This window comes from Glycine soja, chromosome 16 (assembly GCF_004193775.1).
Source record: "Glycine soja cultivar W05 chromosome 16, ASM419377v2, whole genome shotgun sequence".
Taxonomy (NCBI): Eukaryota; Viridiplantae; Streptophyta; class Magnoliopsida; order Fabales; family Fabaceae; genus Glycine; species Glycine soja.
In genome coordinates this window covers 2,279,018-2,299,045 of record NC_041017.1, presented here as the reverse complement: position 1 = coordinate 2,299,045, position 20,028 = coordinate 2,279,018, and the positions used below count along the sequence as shown (strand labels likewise).

The following is a 20,028-nucleotide window of genomic DNA, read 5'->3' as shown; positions in this document are numbered from 1 at the left end:
AAAAAGTCACAAATTTGATCTATCGACTAACAAAAAATTAATCATTAACATTTGACGATAAAAAAAGTTAATATACAAGAGACTCAACTACTCTGGTTGAAATCAGTGTTGTTAATAACACAATTTTATATTGAATGAATCATGACAGGGTACAATGCATCTCTAATATTCTCTCTCGGCTTAACCAGTGGATTTTGGGTTGGATATTTACCTTTTCCTTCATTATTATTACAAATAAATAAATAACATATATCTTGAGCCATCTTGCAAAGATTTTATTTTCAGGATCATTTTATGCGATTCGTTCTACTGTGCAAGTGCTTTCTCATTGATTCTCCCTTAGTAGAACCAAATTTTAAACATATTATTGATCTACAATTGTTAGTGAAGCTCTATCTTGTTCTTCTTCTGTATTCAGATAAAACTAAAGTTGGGGATTGAAAGTTAGGTGAGGGTCAAAAGATAGACAAAGAATTAATAGGAAGAGTTCATCAGGTGTTCATTTGCGAGGAAGAAACTATGAAACATACCCAATAGAAGTCAAGCAGAGAAACGAAAACGAATTATCAAAGATTTTTCTGCTTAACTTTGATATTAAGTACATAAACGTTTTTGGTAGCATCATGAAAACTATCGTGAAGACCATCGTGTGTATTTATGTTCCACCTTTCTTTGGAGATGTTCCTCTTGATCTATGCCTCCAACAAAATTAAATGCTAATGCAAAAATTTAATGTTGATAATTGCTATACAATATTGTTCAACTAACTTTTCAGGCTTGATTTGTGAAATTTCCCTTTTTATAATCTAATAAATTTTAGCTCTCTTTTCATATTGGCAACAAATTTAGCTTTCTCGCGCCTTATATTTTACTTAAATATAAATATAAATGGGAAGCAACATTCTTAAGGCCCATAGAAAATTTATGACTTTTTAGGATATTGATTAAAAAACTAAAAAAAATATTTATTGTAGAAAGTGAGAGTGTAAAACAATTTATAAACAATAGATTTATGTGTAACCTAATAATTTTTTTTGTAGTTTCTTAATCAATATCTCAATGACACTAATTAATATTTTTCAATTTGTTCCAATATACAGATGACACAATATTTGACAGTGACGCAATACTTGATAATGTGGTCATCACCAAATCAATCTTAAGGTGTTTTTGAATTAGTCTCCGATTTAAAAAGTTAATTTTCACAAGAGTAGATTTGGAGACTTGAGATTGCATAGGGAGTTGTTGGAGAGATATGCATCATATTTGAATTGTAAAATCTTATAATTCTCATTCGTCTACTTGGGAATACCGGTGCTAATGTAAGGAAGAAGGTGATGTGGGATCCATCATTGCAAAGTTCAAGAAGAAACTTGCCTCTTACAAGCATTAACATCTCTCGTTTGCCGGGAAGAATTTGTTTGACCAATTCAGTACTTATTTCTTTACCCTTTTTTTTTTCTTTTTTCTAAGGTTCCGATAGGTGTAGCTAATACTGTGAGGGGCTTGCAAAGGAAATTTTTGTGGGCGTGTGAGGAGGGAAGAGAGAAATATCTTGGGTGAGTTGGAAGACAATTTGTGCTCCTATAAATCATGGTGGCTGGGGGGTGAGGGATATTGTTGTGTTCCATGAGGCACTTATAGCAAAATGAAAGTGGAATCTTTTTCACGATAGGGTGTCTTTATGGGTGAGAGTTTTAGAATCCAAGTATGAGGGAAATGTTAGTTTGAGTGGGGAAGAGTTGAAGTCGCATGAATCTCTTAGGTGGAGAGATTTGAAGCTAGTATGTGGTGGGAGGAGTGACGGGTATGTTGGAATGGAGAATAGGGAGTAGTAGACACACTAGATTTTGGGAAGATTGTTGGGTGGGAGGTGAGTGTCTTCAAAATAAATTTCCTCGATTATTCATCAATTGGGAGCGAAAAGGAGAATTAGTGAGAGATATGGGTAGTTGGAGTCTTGAGGGGTGGAGGTGAGAGTTTAAGTGGAGAAGAGAGTGGTTTGATTGGGAGTTGAGTGTGGTGGAAGAGTTCCTCAATGTATTGGCAAATGCCAATATTGCTAATCAAGGGGAAGATCATTGGCTTTGGTTAGAAGATTCATCTTCAATGGACTCGGTCAAATCCACATATACGGCTTTGTATGACTTGAGAGTTGGTTCTAATGAGATTAACATTTTCAAAAGTCTTTGGCAAATTAAAATCCCTCATAAGGTAGCCTTCCTTCTTTGGAGGGTATTTTATGATAGGATTCCAACTAAAAGTAATCTCATTAGAAGAGGTATTATTATTGATGGAGGAGACACCTTGTGTATCTTTTATCATGAGATGCTGGAAGATACAACACATTTATTGTTCTCTTGTAGAGTTATTCATTTAATATGGAAAAGGTGGTTCGAAATTTTCGATATCAACTCAACTCTACCTAGGTCGGCTCAGGAGCATTTCTGGCAATGTGGTCATGGTTTACAGGGTAATTGGTGGCAAACGGGTTGGAGTGCAATTGTGTGGGCCATTTGGCAGCAAAGAAATGCAATGCTTTTTGAAAGAAGGAACTTTGAGGTTGAACAAATTTGGCTGAGAATTATGTTTACGATGTAGTCTTGGATGAAGAAATATTGTAAAGACTTCAATTATTCGTTTGTGCAGTGGCAAGTGAACCCAGTTGTGTGCTTAATGTCTCCATAATCTTATTCGTTTGTGCAGTGGCAAGTGAACCCAGTTGTGCTTAAACCAACTAAAAACACTAAATGATCATGTTGTGGGGAAAATATAATACGCACATGTACATGTACAATTTTATTTTTAACTCCAAAATGTGTGTTAAATCAATAACTAGACACAATTAAAAGGTGATGTGTATGATAAGCTCAATTGTCAACATTAATGGGTAATAATGTGTGTCCATTCCTTTAATCATATCTATTTGGAATATTGGCGCTTGATTTGTTCATTGCTTGACCACCACACCACATGGCATTATTCATTCTTGACCCTTGTGTTGTATCAGACGAACGAATGAGTCCCCACATCTCACCCTTGTAATGGACTTTCGCTACCTCCTTAGGGCAAGTGTCTTGATCTTCTTTTTTTTAATGAAATATCAAAACTATGTGCCTTTATCATCTAGATAGAATAGAATATGGATCTTACAATATGAATAGAGGATTTTCACCAAATCAAGATGAAAAGAGTATTTGGGCAGGAAAAGCTGAAAACTTGAAACATGACGTTCTATGTCGTGCTTTTTTTGTCACCTAATATTGATCACATTTTGTCAGTTCTTACAGTACATGAAATTCATGTTTGGGCGCATGTCCTTATTGACTTGTTCCCGGGACCAATTTCTAATTCTCTTTTTCTTTTTGGACTTTTGCCCCTATAATGTCCCAAAAATACTTTAATAAAGCCTAAACTATAACACCACCTAAAAATTGTAATTATAAATCATAGGAAAATTGCTTTTCTTGACGAAGCAAAACTAACAATCCGCTGCGCCATCTCTAGAAATGACCGTTTGACATGGAGGAAAAAAAAACTATCATACTACCTTTAAAACCTCTATCATATTTATGAATCTCAACCTAACAACAAAAATTTACACACAAAAAAAGTATCTTTGTGCATGCTTGATTTTCCATACAACTATCTCACCATCTCCCTTTCCATTTTCGTTTAGTTTTATTTCTCTGATACTTCCGAAAACGTTCTTGCCACGAAGTTGGAGATTATTATTCATACAAAAAAAAATTCCGGATTCAGGTTCAAATGTTCAATATGTGATAACATGCATTAAAAATCATATTATAATATGATTATTAGGCCTTACATGAATTGTGCTGTTGAGCACTAATAATTTTTTCAATAATTATAGCTTTACAATTTTTTTAGAAGTCGCTTTCAGTTTAAGACTTTGGAGGTAGCATTATTCCATATTCAAATTCTGCCAAGTAATAATTGTCACTGACCCAAAAAAATGATTAGCAATGAAAGTAAAAAAATACAAATATTGGTGGGCGATCTATAGCATTCAACTATAGGCAAGGAATCATACGCAAGAATTTCATGTAAAAATTGACACGACCTTGTTGGGGTTTCTCTCAGCATCAACGACAGCTTATGTCAGATATATAGACAACTTTAATGAATAGTCTCACACACACGCACACACTTTCTTTCCCTTTGCTTTTATTTTTCCCTTTCCAAAGTCCTACCTTTCACTCTCTTCCATAAGCAAACACATGCACCACATGATCCTTGTCATCGCAAAACTCATTGGATAAAAAGAACTTGGGCACGTGAACGATTTTATAACTCAATCAATGAAAATATCAAATGGGACACGAGTCACACGATGCTACACATTGAAGGACCACAGAAAAGAATAAATGCTACTATTATATTATTTTGTGTCAACTTTGCACAATGTACTTCTTTGTATTTAATGTTGTTGCATAATGAGACGTGTATTTTCATTTTTATTTTGTTTGTTGCCTAAGCTATATTTTTGGCCTCCTTTTTCAGCATCGTTTACTTTTCAAACCCAGGAACTTTTCTTCTGCTGCATGAGATATCTCAAACTCAAACTCGTTATGAAAATAACAAAGGAACTGACTACAATTTGAGGGCAGTACCCCTTTTCTTCCTTTTCATGGACAACAACCCTAGAATTCATTCACAGTACTGTGGTTAAAAATAAAACCAAGGATCTAACTAAGCAAAAGTTTGTTGGGGCCCCTTTATTTCCATTCATTTTCTAACTTGTGGAAAAGCCAGCCAAAGAAATCCACAACACAAACCATTCCCTTATATGCAAGCAGAAAGAAAAATAAATAAAGAACATGTTCAATAAATTCATTCAATTGCCCATGTGTCAGTATTAAAAATAAGAAACTTGCATTCCTATTTAAGGAAACTCTTCATTACACCAGCTGACACATTTTGACAAGAAACACATTTATAGTAGGAAATTATAGATGAATACACTGATTGTCATCTAACCATAGACTGTCATATATAGTAAGGTACTAAACTTTTATAATAAATACCTTAAAAGTCATGCCTAATTTGATTTTTGATGGATCAACAATATAAAATCTTTAAGCTGAAAATCCATACAAATTAAACTCACAAAAGATACTGTTTTTAGATAGGAAAGAAGTACCCTGACACTAACAAAGACGGTATCCTATACAAGAAAGGATTACAAATACGAAATTATCCTATAACTTATAACAACATTTTAATGAAGGGAGAAGATAACCCTATAAATGAGACAATGATAAAATCAGTGGACAATTAACTAATATTTCGCTGCACAAAACTTGTGTAGAATACAAAATACAAGAAAAGAAAAACAAAAGAAAGAAATTCGAAGCTATGAGCCTCTGACCAAGGTAAAATGGTACAATAGTTAAACTAAACAAAATAATTGACATTGCAGAAACAATATTGATCAACTGTATATTTATAGACAAACATAAATTGGCAGCCCTAGAGGGTTAATAGAAGTTATTATTCTAATTCTCTAGTTCCCACTGCTTTAGTTTTAGAATCTCTATGGTATAACAAAATTTCTGAAGATACATATTTGGCTCTTCTATATGTGTAAAGCCTATGGAGTATGTTGATTGCAATTCTCCAAATCATAGTGTTTGTATGAAGTTGGATTCTTTGGAAAACAATGCAATCAACTTATCCTTTGTTACTTGATCAGGTCCTTCGGATTTAACTACAAATGTATGGAAAACAGTATCGTTTGCAACAGTAAGTCTTGATTCAACAACACCAATTTCTGCCTCTTTGAAGGTTTGAATGACTTTTGAAACAGGATGAACATCGATAGGACAGCTCACCTTTACAATGACCCCATCCTGTGCAGCTTGCACGTCCATATCAGGAGCTCCGTTGTGATGATTTTTTTCTACTTCTGCATTGACATCCAATACTGGTCCATCCACACAAGTGCTTCCAAACCTCTCTCTCTCAAACTCCATGGTCTTGAGTTTTGCTTGAAGCTGGTTGATGTAAGCAATAGCATCTCCCAACAGCGATGCCTTATCCATCTTAGAGATGTTTGGAACAACGGCTCGCAGTGCATAGAATCGCTGGTTCAGCTTCTCCCGCCTTTGCCTCTCAGCCTCCACATGATTGAGGGGTTCCTCCCTTCCATTAGCCGGCTTCCTCCCCCGCTTCCTCGGCCTCCTGTCATCGGCAATACTCATTCTCTCCTCCTTGCACGACGCCTTAATATCAGAAATCTCAGACTCCGCAATGATTGATCTCTCAGAAGCCCTTGAAGTGGCTCTTGAGAAATCAAATTGCATCTGTACAGGCAGCTGTTGCTGCTGAAAGTTGTTATGCACAAAATCATTCTTCGCACTATTGGCAACATCCGGCAAAGCTCCAGAGCTGGCCAACCTAGGAGCAAGAATTTCAGGATGACCAAGCTGCCTCACAACTTCACCAGCCCCCCAACTAGAACCATGAACACCATTAGGAAAGCCAATACTATTTCCGTTGGGGGGATGACCTCCCCACGGCCATGGCCTCTCCTCCATTTTCCTCACAGCCAGTTTTTCTCTAAATTGAGTGGAACAATTCAAATCCTGCCCAAAAATCTTTGGAACACCAACTCCCTCTACCCTGTTATTACTGTGGCTGTTGTTATTCTTATTCTTATCCACAATTGCCAAACCACAAAAAAGAGCATTTGCACTCTCATTCCCATCTCTCTTTTCACTCACCAAATCCAATGGTGCAGTTGGCTTAACCTTGGGGAGGACCAAAGGTGCAGAAAACACAGATTTGACAGCCTGCAACAACTCAAAGCTCTCATCTACCGTCCTCACAGACCCCATCTCCACCACCCCCAAATCAGTAGGCACCAAAACAACAGTCTGAATCCCAGCAGATTTGGCCAAGAAAGACCTCACACAGTAATCAAAACCAGATTTGAACATATCCGAAATCCACAAATGTTTCCCAGAAGCAAAACACTTACCTGGACCCCCAAGCCCCCGGGGAAAAGAGAAATACATGGAAACAAGAAAGAACATTTCCGTGTCGGTAACACGGTCCAACCCAAAAGCATAAATATCCTCATCAGAACCCCCAAAAGTCATGTGCAGCTTCTGCAACACCCTCTTCCTCATCCTCTGCACCTTTTCATCATCAACAATTCTCACTTCTCCACCCTCTTCTCCATCCCTTGGCTCCCTACAACACCCATCTCCCCACCCCAAAATCCAATCGCCATACTTTGACTGCGAAATTTGCCAGTAGATGGCGTAGTTCCAACTGAAGTTCGACGCGTTCGGGCGCTCAACGAGACCCGACAGCTTGTTCTGCAGATTCTCCCCGCTCCCAAACGCCATTAACAGATTCTCGTTCGAAACCGAATTCGCCACCAAGTAATCGAACGCCTCTCGACCCAGAACCTCCACCACTGTCGCTTTCTCATCCTCATTCCACACCCCTCCCAACCCCACCTCAATCTTCATCCCCAAAACCCAACAAAATCTCTACTTTCGCAACACTCAAATCCAGAAAACCTTAGATCTTGCGAATTCCAACCTGGGTCTCCGGAAAATCACCGAAACCTAAAAAGGGGCCAAAAGTGTAACAACTGAAGACGAAAAAGGAATATTACCAGCAAACCAAAATGTTAAAGTAATCAAAAGCTCCGAGAAAAAACAAACACGTCTCAGTCTCACCAAATAATAATCAAAAGAAAAAGATAGAAAGGTTTCAGGGTTTGAACGTTTGAGAGAGAGAATGGGGTGTGAATGAAGAACAAGAACAATAAACAAAGAAAGAACAGTGCCGCTCACGTTCTCTAGTTTTGAACTTACTTCTTTTTTGTTTGTTGTAGCTTAAGTGCGAAGAATGAACCAACTATGGTTAAAATTTTACCAGAGTTACTTGGTTGGAACTTCAGAGGTAGTGCTTTCGCCTGTTAATCCTGCGAAACATTAAAATATTTATAAAAAAATAACTATTTTTTTCTATATAGTGTGTAAAATACGAATTTAAATTAGCATGTGTTGTAATAAATAAGCGAAACAAACTGGTGCTGCTGCTTGTATTATTTAGTGTGCAAGTATAAAAGGACAAGTTAACCTTCCAGTTTAAGGAATCATTATATGAAATTCGTGATACTCGTGCTGAACAGTGACACGCAATAACTCACATGTGACTCACAGTTATGAATATCGGAGTGGCTGAACTTCGTGTGTGCATGTTAAAGATGGGAATTGGTTTGGTTGGTTGTCAATTAGCAACACTATCTTACCAACAAAAACATCATAGCAGGAGTTTATTTCGTTTTACTAAATGAAAGCATCGAAACAAGGAAAACAAATATCCATATCTGGTTTTCAAATACCGCCAAAAATGCATACGCAACTTCTGCCAAAAAAAAATGTTTTTTATTTACCTTTTCGCAAAGTAAGATCAGTAAGTGTGTCATAAGATTCAAGGAAAATGACTTGACGACTCTGCTAGGTAGATCTGCGACTGGATTTTGTCTTTAAAATGTAGGGAGATTGACATGCAAAGGAAGTTTAATTTTAAACAAAAATAAGTTTTCTTGTAACATTGTTATTCTAAATCTCTTATTAATTGAATAATATTAAAAAAAACATATTTTTAAGGAAATAAATACATTTTATTTAATGATTACCTTATCAGATATTAAGAGAATCAATAAAAACATCCTTTAAGGAAATATAACATAATAGATCAATAAAACTAGATATGTAGTACTTTATTTATTTGTTTATTAATGATAAATTAATACAGTAGTATTTTATTTTATTAATTATTGTTTATATATAATGTGGTTTGTGGTGGTGTGGTCGCTGTGGAAAGTGAGGAATAAGAAGATTTTTTAAGGGAAGAATTTATCAGTCAAGACATTGTAGAATATGTAAAGATTCTAGCTGGGAAGTGGTTTAAAGGGAGAATGAGGAGTTTCATTTATCCTCTTTCTTCATGGTTATTACTCACTCCCTTTTCTTGCCTTGGTGGTGCTGGAAGGGTTTTGGTGGACATGGTGGTAGGGGTCTCAGCTTGGCAACAACGGGCCAGAATTATGTTGAAGGTATTGGCCGGAGTTGGTTCGTGAATGAGGTTGGTGTTCAGTCTCTTTATTCAACTGATATTTATGGACTAATTGTGGTTGATTGATCGGGGGAGGTGAAATTTCAACATCTGAATCATGTGTTTTTTAATAATATTAATAAAAGTTAAAATATATTTTTTCACCTTATAAAATAAGAAAAGTTTGAATTTTATTTATGAAATTCTTTTGGTTTGTTTTTTTACTCGTAAATGTATTATATGCCAAATTTTAGTCCAGAGCAAGATTTGGTTAAATCCGGAACTATAAGAGAATTTCTAAAGGATGGAAAGCTGCCACAAATTATAAAAAAAACTGTCACAAATTGTATAAAATAAAATAAAAAATGCAATTTGTGGTATTTTTTTTTTCAATTTTGTGGTTGTTATTTTATAATTTATCCCTGGATTCTCTTCCATGGTATTGTGGTTCATGTACACCTGAAACGCGATGTCATGATCATTACAGTGCATGATGGTGTTGTAGATCCTTGCAATGAGATTGTAGCAGTTCTTCAAGTCCAGTGTCAGAAACAACCATTGGCAATAGGTTCTTCTGCTCACATAAAACTTGAACGTTGTCTACCCTTCCTTCAGCAGTAAGGCACATCGATCGTCATCGCCATCATCGATCCTTAAGCGGCTAAAACTCTTCTTGTAGCGAACTATATATGTCTCTATGTTGTTGTTATTGTGCTTCTCAATGAAGTAATTGATTGTGAACATCACCAAAAAGCTTTCACAAACAATCTCAACAATAAAATAGCACTAAAAGTTTTAGATTTGGTGTAACCGGCGACGTCGAGGGTTTCGCTGACAACAAAAGTGTGGATGACCATAGAGAAAGAAGAGTGTCGCGAAATAGTAGAGTACCATAAATTATTTTTTGTCAACAAAAGCTTATAATATTTTTTGTCACTAAAATTATTATGTACTATTTCTTTATCCTACTAAATAATTTTTTTGGATGCTGTCATTGATCTCATTAGATAAGGTTAATTTAGTTGAAATATATGTATATATTTGAAGTCAATAAAAAAATATTTATCTCATATTCAAGAAATTAAGAATACAGGAAGTAACATGTCAATTTCTTTTAACTATGTCAGCCTTTAACTTAAGAGTTATAGTCTCAGTAAATAGGACTATTTCTCAAAAATGATGAGAAACCAAAAATTTCTTTTTAGATTTCGGAGACAAAAAGACATTACTACACCTATTTTAAAAGATTAAAAATATATTTAACTTAAAAAAAATCTCAAGTAGAAAAGAAAATAGTAGATAAATTTTAAATGTAATGCTTTACATATTTTTAGTGCTATTCTCTAGTCAAAAGTAACATTTCACGTGGTAATCAATGTAAAGTTTTAATGGCAACCTTTGTTGTACATGCATATGTGGTCGAAATATATAAAATTCAAAATTTAATTGAAGAACAGAATTAAAAATACTTAATAAGCGTCATCTGACCACCATGTTGGTTCAACTGATATTTAGCTCAAAATTTTAAGTAAGATTTTGGGTTCGAAATTTATGAATAAAAAAATATAATTAAAAAAATTATTAGAGATGTTTAATTAGGTTTTCTAATAAAAACTACTGATTATCCACCATAATATTTCATCTTATGAACTAGAAAGAACATTACACAGCTTTTAATCTAAGATAATTAATGAAAAATATGATCAGATATATAAAATGAGAAATCATATTTGTGCAATAAAATTGCACAATTCTTTTTTATAATCATGAGAGAAAAACACACACAAAAGACAGAGATTTAAAATATGATTAATAGGATGAGAAGTATAAAAATAAGTATCGTAAGAATTTATCTTAATAAGAATATAACTAATTGAAATTTACTGATAAAAAATATAACTCAATTAAAAAATATCAGAATTAAGTAAAGGGGAAAAATCAAATGTAATTCTTGAGGTGCTGATATTGTTGCTGACTAATTAAAATTAGCGTTTCTCCTAGCCATAGTAACCAATGTCAGCCTTTAATAACGACCTTCACTATATAGATGACCAAAATAAAACTCAAATTTTAATTGAACAAACAGTTTTTTTTTGGAAAGGAATTGAACAAACATTAAAAACACACATAGTTAAAGAACTGTACCTAAGTTGTTGTTTTTTTAAAAGAGTTAATAAAAGAAATGTAAGAAGAGGTAAGATGATAAGGCATATTAATTTCTACAACAATTTTTTTTTTGTTTTTTAAAGGTATGAGAGAGAGAGAGAGAGAGAGAGAGAGAGAGAGAGAAAGTGAAGTTTGGGAGAGAAAATAAAGGATATAATAAAAAGAGATTTTTTATACTAAGATTAAAATTGTAAGAAAAATATAAATCATAAAATTATACTTTTCATGTGATAAATTTGTTGAAATATTTATTTTTCTTTGGTGTATTATCCATGAAATCGTAGGTATTTGGAGTTCACTTGAGTGGAAGAGATCATTATCCTTCACGCACCCTTATGTTTATTTCACATGCTTTGTTACTATCGTACGGTACAAAGACAAGTGTTATCTAATCAGCAAGAAAGTTAAAGGGGAGAAAACACAATCAAACTCTCTTAATCATTAATATGTGGAATCATGACGTTGAAAGTTATCCAAAAAAGGATTCCTAGGAACCAAACACATTTTCGTTGGTTTGAGGTTTGAGGCTTAATTACTTTGCAAAAGATAAAGCACTTCTCGCCCTCTCGAGCTTTAGTGCTACATTATGGTGGTGGGCCTGATTGGAGTGTAACACAAGGCAAAAATAAAAAACGATTCTAATACAAAGTTACTAGGTTTATTTCTCTTTGCCTTTTTCGAGTTGTATATCAAACTAGTATTTTACCTCGTTTATATGAATGTTTATGATTCAAATGGATTATTATATTATAAAATATATGAAAAATTATCCGTATTATATAACTAAAATAAATCAATATTATCAAATATCCTAAATAAAAATTAATAATAAAAAACATTTTAAATGAAAATGGAAATAAATATATAAGAATGCATTATAATAAAGAGATAACAAATATCATGAAATATAGTATTGCATGAAAAAATACCACAAAATATAATATTGCACGAATTGTACAATTAAAGTGGAAAATAAAAATTTCACTTATAAAAAGTAATCAAAGAAAAAAATTTAAGAACATATTTATTATTATTTTTAATTAAAACAAATTATATATTATTTAATTTTAAAATGATGATTAATATATTTTTCTATTTTTATTTTAATTCTTCATTCACATTTAAAAAATTCATAAAATGTACTGAACAAAAATTTCTAACAATATATTAATTAGTATCTTTATATATTTTTTTAGAAGAAAAAAATTGATCAATATATATCTTAAAAATAAGGAAAAAAGTAGAAAAATATCATGTTAGAATTTAGAAACATATAGTCTCAGGATCTCTAAGACTGCTGTGAAGACAATTGGGTATCAGAAATTGTTGAATATATTGGAAATCAGGAAAAAAAAACTAGAAAAACGAGACAAATATGGTTTTATTTAATAAATAAAGGGACAAAATTAAATCTAATAAATAAATTAAGGGGTCAAAATAATTATAAAAAAAATAAATTAAAGATCAAAATAATAATTAAATCTAAATTTTAGTTTAGTAAGAAAGACTTAACAACATAGTAGTCTTATAAAAAAACAAAATAGTAGTAGTATTGTAGTGATATTAATGATAATTTAACACATGTCCTCATCAAATAAATAGAATATTAGTGATTTAATAATCTCTCTCTCTCTCTCCCAATAGAATGCGCGTGAAAACATAGGGCGCGGGCAGCATTGGTCACGCGTCTTTGGGCTCCGAAAACAAACACGTTTCCGCACATTGCACATCACACGCCTTCCACGTGTCGCGTCCTGGGTCCACTCAAACCAATACAATGATATTATTACTTTTTAATAATATCTATAATAAATTTTACTTTAGTTTTTTATTGTAATACTAATATTATTGTTTTTCATTTATTTAATAAGATTAATTTGATAAAATTATTATTTTTATTTATTTATTAACCTTTTTATCTGTATGATATAACAAACACTTATTTTAGGGAAAGAGGAGTAGTTTACAATTATGTGTCGTTTTGTGAACTATAATCCGGCTAATTAATTTATTTCCAGGTTAGCTTTTTTGCATATTGAAAAATGCACGTGTACCTATTTACCTTAATAAATAAATACTTGTAATTGTCTTTATAGAGAGAGAGAGAGAGAAGAATCCAATTTCCTCCAACCAACATTTGCTGGAACTCTGGAAGTAAACGACTTGATTGGAATTCACCAAACTAGCTTTTTTTATCATTCGACGTGAACGGGTGCTACAGAACAGGAAACATTAAAGGATGAGTATTTTTCTTCCTATGTGAAACTCGCAATAATTTGTGGGCTTATCAATGCCAAACTTTTACAATATGGTTCTATGAACAAGTCAACATCACCGCGGTTTCATAGTTGTTGGTTCAAATTCATGTTGTGGGTTATTGCATGATAGCACATAAAACATTAGAATTGTGAAAATATATTTAGTTTGATTTTTTATTTTCTTTTTTCAAGAAATAAAAATATTAAAAATACATTTTTAAAAGAAAATATATTTTTAGATTTATTTAAAATTAATTTTTTTAAAAAAATATTATTGTTTTTAGTTTTTGGTTCATTTGAAAAAATATTTTCATTGAAAATGAAAATAAAAATCCAACTAAACCTATTTCTATTACTATTTTTTATTTTCAGTGAAAATGAAAACAAAAAATAATTAAATCAAATCAAGTGCCCCTAATTAATTATTTAAAAGCAAATATGATCTCAAACATTGTCGAGAGTCTAGTTCACACTTTCACGGGTTACAGTGTTCAGTGTTATATATTCTTTGATGATCTCTTCCAATCAGTTATATCTAAGCAACGTCTCTTAGCTTTCAGCTTGGGGACTAAGATTGGCATCATTCATGCAAAAAACATAAATTATTGAGAGAGTGATACGAATATAATCTTTCACCAACTTGTGTTCAAACTCAATCATCCACTTAATTTGGTCTTGTTTACATGTCTTTAAATTTAAAAGTCTCAATGTGATTGTGGATTTTATTTTGTTTTGTTTTTTCTCTTTTCTTTTATTTATGGAGTCAAAGTGGATTTGAGTTGTATAAAATATAAATAATATGCATACATCCATTTCTGGGTCAGGACTTGGGTTTCCTAAAAGTTTTTTTTTTTAAAAAAAAAAAGTTTTCTTTCAATTTAAGAAGTGAAAACAGTTGGGGTTTCATATTCTTTTTGTTTTCCTTCTTTCTTATTTTCTCTCTACAAACCAAGTGAGCAAAAGAAGTTACATTCTTTTTATTTTCTATTTACTCAACTTTTCTCTTTCCATTTTCTGTTGAAATAAAGAATGTAAAGGTATATTTGGATGAGAATTTTAAGAGGGTTTTTTATAGTGAGATTCAAACTATGATTTGTTGTTGCTTTGTGGAAAACTAATTTCTTTTTTTAAACTTAATTCTCGTTGGTACGTGAGTCTTTTGACAAAAGAAGAATGAAATGGAAATTCTATAAACTCTACAAAACTCTCACGCTTTTATTAATAAGTTTATTATGAGGACTTGGATTTTTTTGTATAAAAAAAGTAGATTGAGTTAATTATTTATTCTTTTAAAGGGATAAAACCATCAATCCATATTTAATCATTTCAATTTAACAAACTCTTATTCCCGCCATTATGTATTATATATTAATTAATAATATCTAAACAAGGATAAAGGTCCATCCTTCATTTCTTTTCATTATGTTGCTTCTAATTTTCAACGCATTCTTACTTTTTGTATACGTAAAACTAAAATTAGAGAAAAAAAATGTTATACATTAACGGTGTATATATAAATAGTCAATTATAGGTAAATTTATTGACTTTTAAAATAATTATTTTAAAATTATTTAAATTATAATTTCTAATTAAATGATAATATAAAACTATTTTATATTGTTAGTAAATATGCATCAAACTCTTAAAATTATACATGGTATCTAGATTTTAACACACATCCCAGGGTCTGGATCATTAACAACTCCACAATAGAATGCATGGGAACACATTCTAGAAGAATATCAAGAATACAATTGTCTAACATATTTTACAAAATAATAATATACCCCTTTTTGTCCTATTAATTAAAAAAAACTAAATGGACTAGTTGAGCCCAATATAGAAAAACTGCACTGAAAAATGAATGAAATACATTCTGGGCCAGAAGCTCAAATCTCGTTCACTAAGAAATAAGCACAAAACAATAATAAATAGTTAAATAAAAAAAATTAAATACAATAAAAAAATGTAAAGAATGTAAAATTTCAAAAGTCTTCCGTCCTTGTGCTTCTGCTACACTAACACCACCATCAATCTTATAATTTGTAAAGAACTTGTTGGAAAAAAAAAATTGTGACATAGCTAACAGACGCCTACGTGACACTGTATCATTGCTTAAATATATTTTTGATCCCTGCAATTATGCATTTTTTTTACTTTTCATCCTAGCAATTAAACATTTTTTTCTTTCACTTTATTCCTTGTGTTTTCACTTGGAGGTAACCGTGAGTGCTTTTGTCTAATTTCTCTGTTAGTTCATTACCATTTTATTTTATGTTGTGTGCTCTTTTTGGACTTGGGGCAGCCCATTACATGTTCCGATGTGGGCTTGTCCCAATATCCTTGTGCTTTTACTTCGGCTTTTACCTCTTACAATTCCTTTTCATTATACACTCCCTTTGTGCTTTCGTGATTTTTTTTTCCTGAATGAATTTGTTCAGAAATTAAATTCTATTTTTAAAAAATAATTCCCAAAATATATTATAAAATTAAGAAAGGATTAAATTTTAATATTTCCAAAATTTAATTTTCAAGAATACAAATTTATTTAAATAAATTTTAAGGTATAATCCAACATTTTCAAAATTTCAGCCTAACCAATAGATTTATTAAAATAAAACTTAAAAATTATAATTTAAATATTTTAATAAATATACACACAAATGAATTAATATCTCAGCTTTGCATTAAATTAGATATATATATTTATTTTTTATAATCATAGTTCATTATAATAAAATGATTTTGGATATATGAATTATATTGAAATTATATATCATATTAAGTTTTACAATAGATAATTTAAATTGTGATATAAAATTATTTTTAATTATTGATATTTTCTTAAAAAATACCGAATTCAAAATTTATATTTGATATAAAAAAACAAGAGAATATATTGAAAGAGATAGACAATTGAAAAGATCAGATAAAAAAATTGACTTGATATGTTTTTGAGAAAAAAAAATTGGCTAGTTACCGTAATAGTCTATGAAATTCACATTTAAAAGAGAGAACAAGCAGAATATTAAAAATGTCTAATTAAAAAAGCAAAATAAATGATAACCTTCCACTCTAAGTTGTGTATTCTACTATGTGATATAGGAGTAGGTTCAAACCTTATTAAACCCAACAAGTATATATTATTTACAGTGTTGAGTTAGTGTCTAGATCACCATAGACTATTTTTTTTTAATTAACAAAAAAATTTTAAAAAGTTAATATCTCCTTATAAGTACTTTTTTTATATTGACATAGAGATCCAACCTTGATAATATGCTTATGATATGTTGGGTTGAGGTGATTTAAAAGAAAAATAAGTTGTATTTAGAGACATAGAAACAAAGAAAAAATTATATTTAACAATTTGGTTGAGGTGATTTAAGAGAGAAATAAGTTGGGTGGAAGTGAATCCAGTGATAAAAAATCATCTTTGTATTATTTACAATTTTTTTATCAAGAGAAAAAAATCATTAAATAATATATAAGATTCACTAAAATTAATAATTTTCAATAAATTTTAACCAATAACCGAATATATCAAAAAGAAAATATCACTAATATACTAATATTTTCTTATGTTTAATCATTTTTATTTATTACACATATCATCTTAATCCCTACAATGCAAGGACTAAAGGAATTAAAATTATGTATATGGGTCAAAAGATGTTTTTAAGAATAAAGATTAAAAGAAAAAGTTTTTATAGCCATAGAAATTAAATGAGTCATCAAATCTTTATTTAACTAGTCTCTGTAAAAAACACATATATCTTTTGTGAGACTTAATACTATTTGAATCCAATATGGTCATTATAAATAATATTTTTTAAAATATTTAACATAATTATATACTCAAAACTTTACACAAAATTACAATATTCCACCATATATATATATATATATATATATATATATATATATATATATATATATATATATATATATATATATATATATATATTATTTAGTAAATATCACGTGTGATTTAATTTTGTCTTTATATAGGTGTATATTTAAGACAAGGTCCCTTTTGGCTGGTTATGGCGTAAATTACAAATTGAAGCACTAGCATCCTTGTGACGTTGTTGAGTGAAAGGACTTGTATACACTTGTGAGCATTTGAATCACAGAATGTGGCTAACAATGCAAGCTGTGAGCATCGTATTAAAAACATTCAATAGGGGTGGAATGATGGGGGCTGTTTGTTCTATTGTAGGAAACCTGAAAACCTCTTTCTGGTACGTACCTGTAATTATTAGTACCCCAATAATCAAAGACTTGTCTCTCCATTAACCATTAGGACCAATGCTTAGTTGGGAATGGTCCTTTCCCTTTTCTTCTTTGAAGTGCCCATTTTTTAAGACCTCTAGAATAACACGCCTTTCTTAATTCTTACTGTTGCAAGTGTCAAGCAGTGTTAATTCAAATTATACGGTGTGTCAAATGGGAAGGAATGTTAATAATATACTTTTTCTTTTCCTTTGTAGATTACAATGATCTTCAACTAAAGATATTATTGTTTGAGTTCAGCAAATTAATTATAGACAACAAAATTTTCTTATTGATAATATATTTTTAATACAGTTTTTATTATATATTCTTTATTATTAATCAATATTTATTAAAAGACAAATGCTACCAATAGCTAACACAATCTTTTGTTGAAAAATATAAAATTATAAGAGAAACTTATTAAATAAGAACTGATACTAAAAAATGTTATTTTTTAATAAATTTTAATTAATAATAGAGTAAGAGTATGTACAAAAGGTATGTTAAAAAATGCATTATAAAATGTATTTTTAGTATTTCTCTAAATATATGATTTGGATAAATAATTTTTTGGTTGAATTGTGATATAAAGTAAATGGATGCTTAGACTATGTTTAGATTTACTGTGAAATATGTAATGAAGGAAGTATAAGTGTTGATGGGTTGAGTTGGGTTGGATTTATGTAAATTGTTTTACATACCCAATCCCAATTAACTCAATGGTAAACAAGTTAGGTTGGATTGGGTTAATTGAATTTAAATATTTAAAAATTATTTTATATTTTGTAAAAAATAGTTTTTTTAGAATAATAGTTTATTTTTGTTTAAAGTTTTTTAAATATATAATGATTAAATATATTTAATAGAGACTAAATTGTGATAATATTTTATCAATAGAATTAATGATTTCAATGCTAATATAATATATTTATTTTAAATAGAAACAAAGTATTGTATTAGTACAAAAAATATAAATAAAATCAAGATAGGGATAAGAACAACTTAAAAGAGAAAAAAATTCAATGATGGTTTAATTTAACAAATTATGTGAGTTAAAAAATAATGTATTTTATATTTAATAATTAATTTATATATAATAATAGATTTAATTATATGATTTGAGTTGAGTTGAAAAAAAAATCTATTACTCAATGCTTGTATGATTAAATTTTAGTTGGATTGAATCATATTCAATTTAAACACTTAAAAAAAAACTCTCCCATTATAATTAGGTGAGATTGAATCATATGTTAATTCAAATTCATAAATACTCCTAGAAGAGAAAATTCATAAACACTCCTAAAAGAGAGATGGAATGGAATAGTTAGGGATCTATAGTTTATATTTTGTAAATTAGGATGAAGTTCATTAAAAAAAAAATAGAATGAGATTCTTTCTACTACATTATTTATAATCTTTTTTTCTTTTTCCCAATATGAGAGAAATGTGATGAGGCCAAATATTTATTTATCCATTGACTTTTTTAGTCTTATTATATTTATTTTATATATTATTTTTTGCTTCCTACATACTTTGCCTGTTTTGTGTCTCACCTTATTTTTCTCTCATGCCTCATCCTCTTCTCCTTTTTTTCGCCTTGAGCATTGAATATTTGATAAGAATCGTAATAACCAACCAAAGTATGACAAAAAGGAGTCTAATGTATTATGATATATTTTAAAAAATACTTTAAAATATAAAAAAGTTAAAACACGACATGTGATTTTATTAAGTCATTTCTTAATTTATTTGTGACTCAATTTTATGATTTTGATAAAATAATGCATAAGAATATAAAATAAATAAAATATAAAGTGTTTTTTTAAAGTAAAGGTAATATAAAATTAAAAAATATAACTCATTCTATTCTGTTATTTTTCTAAATAATAGAAAGAAACTTGTGTTCTATGCTACTACCATTATGAAATATTTAAAAATAAAATAATATTTTAATTTATTCTATTCCAATTTATTTATTTTTATGATGTCTTCATTCACTCTCTTTCATTCTCTATATATAGTCACCCTAAGAGTATGTTTCTTTTCACGTTGTGACCAATTTTTAATCTTTTCCGTAAATAAAACACATACAAGTAACAATGTTGAGTCATTTTCATTTTGTATCTCTCAACGATGGAAAGTGGGTTGAAAACTTTACTTTTTCTATTTTTAATTATAAGAATCTTTTAACTAATTTATATTTTTTAAAATAATTATTACATTAAAT

At 30.2% G+C, this 20,028-nt stretch overlaps 1 protein-coding gene across 1 annotated transcript; it reads right to left on the bottom strand.

Annotated features, from left to right (window-relative positions):
* Nucleotides 1–5,284: 5,284 nt before the first annotated feature.
* On the bottom strand, nucleotides 5,285–8,042 carry LOC114389217 (transcription factor bHLH13-like). The gene has a single exon (XM_028349845.1). The coding sequence runs from the start codon at nucleotides 7,500–7,502 to the stop codon at nucleotides 5,646–5,648; it is 1,857 nt and encodes a 618-aa protein (XP_028205646.1). The 5' UTR covers nucleotides 7,503–8,042; the 3' UTR covers nucleotides 5,285–5,645.
* Between the last annotated feature and the right edge of the window lie 11,986 nt (nucleotides 8,043–20,028).

Excerpts from the sequence above, each read along its gene's own strand:
- LOC114389217 (XM_028349845.1), bottom strand. The coding sequence starts at position 7,502 with ATGAAGATTGAGGTGGGGTTGGGAGGGGTGTGGAATGAGGATGAGAAA.